This window comes from Pleuronectes platessa, chromosome 22 (genome assembly GCF_947347685.1).
Source record: "Pleuronectes platessa chromosome 22, fPlePla1.1, whole genome shotgun sequence".
Classification (NCBI taxonomy): Eukaryota; Metazoa; Chordata; class Actinopteri; order Pleuronectiformes; family Pleuronectidae; genus Pleuronectes; species Pleuronectes platessa.
Genome location: NC_070647.1, coordinates 13,010,790 through 13,016,806, shown reverse-complemented (window position 1 = coordinate 13,016,806; position 6,017 = coordinate 13,010,790). Strand labels below are relative to the sequence as shown.

Below are 6,017 nucleotides of genomic sequence, written 5' to 3'. Positions count from 1 at the left end.
GAAAACCTGGTGTAAGTGGGAGCAGTATGGAGGCATTTTTTGTGTTTTATTCTGTTGTTTGTTGTGTTTGAGGAATTGGTCCCCAGTTGCTTCAATTGTTTTGGATTTGGTCTGTCCCTTTAAGATAAGATGAGATAAAAATGTATTGATCCACATACCAGGGGAAACTCAGCAGCAGGCAGGTCAGAATGAAGTAGACAAGAGGTTAAAGAATATATTTTTAAACGCTGGGTTGGCAAAGTATACTCATCCTGAGACTGTATTATTCACACTTATCATACAGTCCTCTATTAAGAGTTTGTCATTTGTTGAGATACATAGCTATATCAAAGCTATAGGGATTGGATGTTTGTATAAAAAGTAGTTCATGTTAAAGTCAAGCTTTAATGAGGACAATCCAAAAGACTAATTTAATATTATCTCAACTTTAAAGGGCTATATACTGGTCTTTCATAAGGATATTAAGAGAAGTAATGTCTGGAGATCATTGTGAACCATTAGTAAATAGAGTCAGACTATGATTACCCGGGGATGCTACACTGAGTATGTACATTATATACACATCTTTCACTGGAGTGGTTTGTGCAGACATGTTATGAGGTAAAGTGTAGTGGCCCAGGATGATTGCAGAGCAAGTAGGAAAACTGTCATACATAAATATAAGGACATATATTGTGATGTGCAGATGACACAGTCATTTCAGATGATGGTGTAGAGTCTGACAGCTGTTTGAATGAAGGACCTGTGGAATCGTTCCTTCATGCACTGTGGGTGGAGCAGTCGGCTGCTGAAAGAGCTGCTCAGGGCCCCCACAGTGTCACGTAGGGGGTGCGAGGGTGTTGTAGATCAAAAGGTTTCCCTCATTGCTATGGTGATGGCTTTTTGGACTGGTTTTGATTAGCTGTTCTCCATGAAGAGAGAACCGATGCAGATATGCACCCTGAACATGTCTCACGCCAGCTCACAACCCACTTGAGGAGCATATTCTCACAGCTGTGCAAACATGGAGGAAATGTGCTGCACATACATTGAAAAGCTTCTCTTAGGGGCGGTGGAGAAGCTTTAAAATAGTTTCTTTCAAATCAGGCTGATGCTCGGCTGAAATTTACATGATGCAAATACCATCTAGCCGAAATTGTTTTCAAGGACATGACTGAGACTACACCCCCGAGAAGTGCCACACGCCTGCTTTGATAAGAGAAATGTTTTCTAGTATTCTTGTAATTCTTTCAATTACATAAACCTATGATAATGATTTATATAAAAGAGAATTATAAGGAATATAGTGCAAGTTGTTTGTGTAAGTATCATGCAAAGGCAACAAAATGGCTACCACCGAAACCAGTCCCAGAGGCATCAATGGGTACAAAGAACATTGCCACACCTGAATTCAAGTTTCCTGTATGCGCAGTGTATTTAATTAAGTTCTTCATCAGTTTTTGTGCTGTTTGGAGAAATGACACTTAATCTTCTGAAGAGTATTTTTATTAAACACTTTTAGGAAATTCTACTAAACTAAAAGCACATGCAGAGGAGTAAGAACTGCATCAGTAAGATGATGTCACAGGGAGGGGGGGAAACAGAGAAATACAGGACTCCTGAATCTAATTTTAAAAACAGGTTTGACATCAATGGCACATGGTTCTACCTGCTTCTAATAATCAGGATTGTAGCACTAACAAATATTTCACTTCTCAAAAAAATAATTGTTCGTTAAAAAGATATCTCTGACCCGAGCAAGACAGTACACAAAAAAGAACTTCCTCACAGTTTTTTTGCTGATATGTGGTTAATGTTTCACTTCCACAAATGACTCAACATACAATGAAGGTAAACATTACCTATCCAGTGTGAAGCCATTTGGCCCGTTCTTATGATCATTGATTCCTCATCTCGTGTTCCCCAGAAATCTAGTCCATCATGACTTCATGAAGCACTACTGGAGCAGACTTCACGTAAGATTATTAGAAGGTGCCTTGTTTGTGGCCAATTTTCATAAGAACACGTGTTTTTGTACGTGATGACTACTTATGTATACATATTCTGCAAGGCCTGTAGAGGCCCAAGTAGTTACACATCCAAATGATTTAAAGCCTTCCAGGCTTCCTTCACATTTCACTGTTCACAGAAAAGACACTTGTTTAGTTGTATGAAAACACAATCCACTTCCATTCCTTCCAGAATCTCTTTGACTGTAAACACGACTTTAACGGATGGCATACACTGATATCATATGACACTGCTGTCCGATTTTGTACTGCATAAAAGGGGGCAGGTCATTTTGTCACATCAGTGCTCCAATTCTGTCTGGTTGGAATCAGACTGCTGAGATGGAGAGCAGGATACCTGCCACTGACGGAATATAGCAAACACCCTTTTAGACTTGTCACGAGGGCCCTGCAAGGAAAGAGAAAAGTTAGATACCAAATATTGTTTATATGATGGACACAACACAAAAAGACTGAAAAATAACAGTTATTAAGTAGATGTGATTGAACTTTAAATAGCTGGAAATGCATTTGGTTTTGAAATATAATCATCAGATATTTAGACGTGCCTGTGCTGGACTGCCTCCTGCTGTATCGGAATTCTTTTTCATGGGCATGAGGAGATCAAGGGCAGCCTTCCAACCCTGCTGATGAAGGGCTGAACCTCCATCCAAAAAGCGGATGGTCCCTGGATGCACGTTCTCCTTTCCCACCGAGATCCAGGGACACCAGTCTCTGTGCTGAGCGAGAGGGTCAAAAGTGTTCCTGTGCAGGAGATCATCCTGAAATAACAAGAGAACAAGTCAAAAAGCTGTTTGTTATAGCAAATTCAAAACCTTTTATAGGATTGGGATTCCAGTTTCACTTAAACCCTGCCAGATTAAAATGACAAAGCTGTTCCAAGGTATGCATCTCAGCAGTAAAGTTAGTTCTTACAGCACCACCAACTGATGAGAGGCGCAGGCGCTTGAGAGGTTGTGGCGGGCTCGCGGCGCCATCAGGTGCAGAGGTGTCACCCAGTCCTTTGCCGCGTGTTGCAGACCTCTTGCCCCTGGTCAAGGGACTTGGTTGCTCTTCAATGGGACTTGGTGAGTCTCTGCTGCGGGATCGCAAGCCCACAGGGGAGGAGTTTCCCTCACCCTGTAACATACGCCAGAACACAAGCAATTTTCAGACATATGTTAGAAGCTTCATCAACCCACCCCACTCGCTCGCGGTGAACCCAGCGGGGGGGGGGGGGATCCCCTGCTGTGTTTCAATCAAACTTGCCTGGTCAGAGCGTGTGGAGTCTTGGCTCCTCAGCTTCATGCGACTTGGTGTTGTAGCAGGGGTGGGTGAGGCAGATGAAGAGCGGTCTGCCTGGCCCTCATGCGTAGGTGCTGGGGCAGGAGCTGCTGTTGGGGTAGACGGGCTTACAGTTATGGAATCTCCATCACCTCCTGTTGCCTCCATCTGGTGGAAGTTCCACAAGCCCACCTTGCGCATACAGTAGGAGCAGGTGAGGATGGGCAGGTTCATGGCGTGTAGAGTTGGGCTAAGAAAAGATAAAACCATAGAACAGACATGATTTGATCAAGTAGAGTTCATCAAATAGTGTCACGTTTGCCTCAGCTTAAAAAAGTGTCTCCCCCGTTCTTTCATCAACATCAATTTGAGTATACTAGACAGAGTTTGGAGTATCTTCTCACCTTCCTGCCCAGCCACAGAGAGAAACTATGCATGCAGCCACCTGGACACCCAAAGATTCAGAGCACTGTGTCCCTCCCTTTTTTTTTTGCTCCTCCTCGACAAGCTGTAGAATTGCACTGATGACGTCCTCAGTCAAAGACTGCAAGGGAAAGTAAACAAGAATTACACGTGAACCAGTTAAAATCCCATAGAGTTGACCTTTTTCTGCAATAATCCGATTCATCCTGCCTTACCATAGATTTCAGCTGCTCTGGCTTCATGGCTGGCAGCTGCTGTGCAAGGAGACAGGCACTCTGGAAGCGCTCTAAGAAGGCAGTGAGAAGTGTCGATGGTTCACAGGCTGGAACCAACCAGAACCGCTCTGAAATCAAATCCATATTCACAATGAGCATCGTGTGGATACATCAGGTTAAACTTATATAGTCAGGTTAAAGATGATTTATATCCGTATACAGTACAAGCGAGAATATTTTTTGAACTTACCTGGACAGGGGAAGTCGGGCCAAGGACAAAACTTCTCATGCTGCGTCTGAAGCTGCCTCAAAATCTCTGTAATGCGGGATTCATCTATTCAAAGAAAGAAAGTTGATTGACCATACATTTTTCGGAGCTGACTGGCAATATCTGAGTAACCTTGCTTAAATTCAGTGTGTGCTGGCTCTGACAGTGACTTTTTCTTGAAGTTCTACTTACATTTTTCCAAGTCTAAAGTCGGTTGTAGTGTTGCACAGAGGAAAGCGTTGCAGCTGGAGCACTTGAGCATATCGCAGCCAATGTTGATCCAGCCATAGCGGGCGCACATCAGAGGGGACAGTGTGCGGGGTTTGCCTGCCCATTTCAAACAGTGCTCTGCTAAGGAACTGTCACATTCATTATCTGAAATAAAGTACGCATCTATGCATGGACAATTATAGTTTTGTATATAAATTGTAAATACATAAACATATTCAAACTACAGTGATGTCTTTATTCGTTAATCACATGGGGAGAAAAACCACAAGTTGCCTCAAGCTGGGTCAAAAGTTCAAATTGATTGAAAGGATATTGAATAAGATTCCACTCTTGAGAAAAAGGCGTCTTTGTTAGTTGCTTCACAAGGTGCAGGAGTGTTGCTTTTTACTTCCAGGACTTTCAAATGTCCTTGACCACTGAAAAGCAATCAAAGGAAATGTAGACGGCACAGATGTTATTTTTCCACATAGAGATAGATCGGATTTACTACGAATACTGTACATTGTAATTCACACAAGTCCTGTAAATAAACTTGCACATGCACGGTCCAAAGTGAGGCCTGTTGACTGTGAGTAAAGACGTAATTGACATGGGGCTGGTTACTTACTGGAAAAACACAACTAAAGAAAAGAGAGTTCGAACTGCACTTAGTGAACAGAGCTTCACTTGAGTGAATCTTGCGTAACAGCAGAGAAAACAAAGCAGTGCGGCTCTTTCACTCTTTTCCGACTACACCCATCCACCTATTGTATTGATGCACAGCACAACTTCACTATGTTGGTGTAATCCGGCCCTGACGACTGTGCAACATGTGGAAATTGATCCACAAACTCCTAGCAAGCCAATAGAACACCATGTTACCGTCCGACTAAAGGTCCCCACCCCCCTCATGTAGACAGCGTGCAAAGAGGAGCGATTGTACAAGCGAGTGGCACCGCGGATCAAAGCGGCTCCACAGGTCAACACGTTTAAAAAGCACAGTAGTGTATAAACACATGTTCTGGCCCACACGCTCCTGGAGGTGAGGAGGCTTGGGGCTCGCTCAGAGAGGAGGCGCTGAAGTTGCAAGCGCTGCAAGCGCTGCAAGGCTAAGTGGCTAACCAGCCGAGCTAATCACAACTGCGCCTGTACGCCACACACACGCCGCCGGGATGATCGGTACACGCACCTGATGGAGCCGCCGGTCGTCGACGACACCCCCTGGTTCAGGATCTCACGAACTTTCTCCGGAGAAACTAGAGACGCTTTCTGGTGGTTGGAGTTTGAGAGGCGATCCCCACGACTGCCGCTGAGAGTCGCCATGATCGGTTCTGACGTCCCCCGGAAAAAAAAGCCCGAGAGCAATGGTTCCGCTTTGAATGACCCTACCACAGCTCAGACTGAGACACCCCCTTTCTGCCTCTCACTTGTTTGGGGCCCGAGTAATGACAGACAGTGAGGCCCTATTGAAATTGTAAGGATTATTAGGACCCGAGCACTGACAGGCACTGACAGACAGCGAGGCTTATTGAAATTGTAAGGATTATTATTACTATTTTTCAGGCAAATTAATTGGCTTTTTTAGGGCTTCAACATGCGTAAATTCTTACCAATATGTACAGAAAATTA

At 43.9% G+C, this 6,017-nt stretch overlaps 1 protein-coding gene across 2 annotated transcripts; it reads right to left on the bottom strand.

The window, feature by feature from the left end:
- Positions 1 to 1,469: 1,469 nt before the first annotated feature.
- Positions 1,470 to 5,752, bottom strand: zc3hc1 (zinc finger, C3HC-type containing 1). Of its 2 annotated transcripts, XM_053414839.1 has the most exons (10): positions 5,578 to 5,752; positions 4,723 to 4,825; positions 4,371 to 4,521; positions 4,161 to 4,244; positions 3,911 to 4,038; positions 3,677 to 3,816; positions 3,258 to 3,522; positions 2,925 to 3,128; positions 2,558 to 2,770; positions 1,470 to 2,397 (listed from the first exon to the last, which is right to left on the bottom strand). In XM_053414839.1, exons 1-10 carry the CDS (start codon positions 5,709 to 5,711, stop codon positions 2,290 to 2,292), a joined length of 1,530 nt encoding a protein of 509 aa, XP_053270814.1. In that variant the 5' UTR covers positions 5,712 to 5,752; the 3' UTR covers positions 1,470 to 2,289. The 2 variants fall into 2 exon arrangements, with proteins under 2 accessions (XP_053270814.1, XP_053270815.1); XM_053414840.1 differs by lacking the exon at positions 4,723 to 4,825 and having other exon boundaries at positions 4,371 to 4,553; positions 5,578 to 5,710.
- Positions 5,753 to 6,017: the final 265 nt, after the last annotated feature.

Coding starts and splice junctions, on each gene's coding strand:
- zc3hc1 (XM_053414839.1), bottom strand. CDS start 5,711: ATGGCGACTCTCAGCGGCAGTCGTGGGGATCGCCTCTCAAACTCCAAC. Junction 3,129..3,257: donor ACTCCACACGCTCTGACCAG/GCAAGTTTGATT, acceptor CGTATGTTACAG/GGTGAGGGAAACTCCTCCCC. Junction 2,771..2,924: donor TCTCATCAGTTGGTGGTGCT/GTAAGAACTAAC, acceptor TTGTTATTTCAG/GATGATCTCCTGCACAGGAA.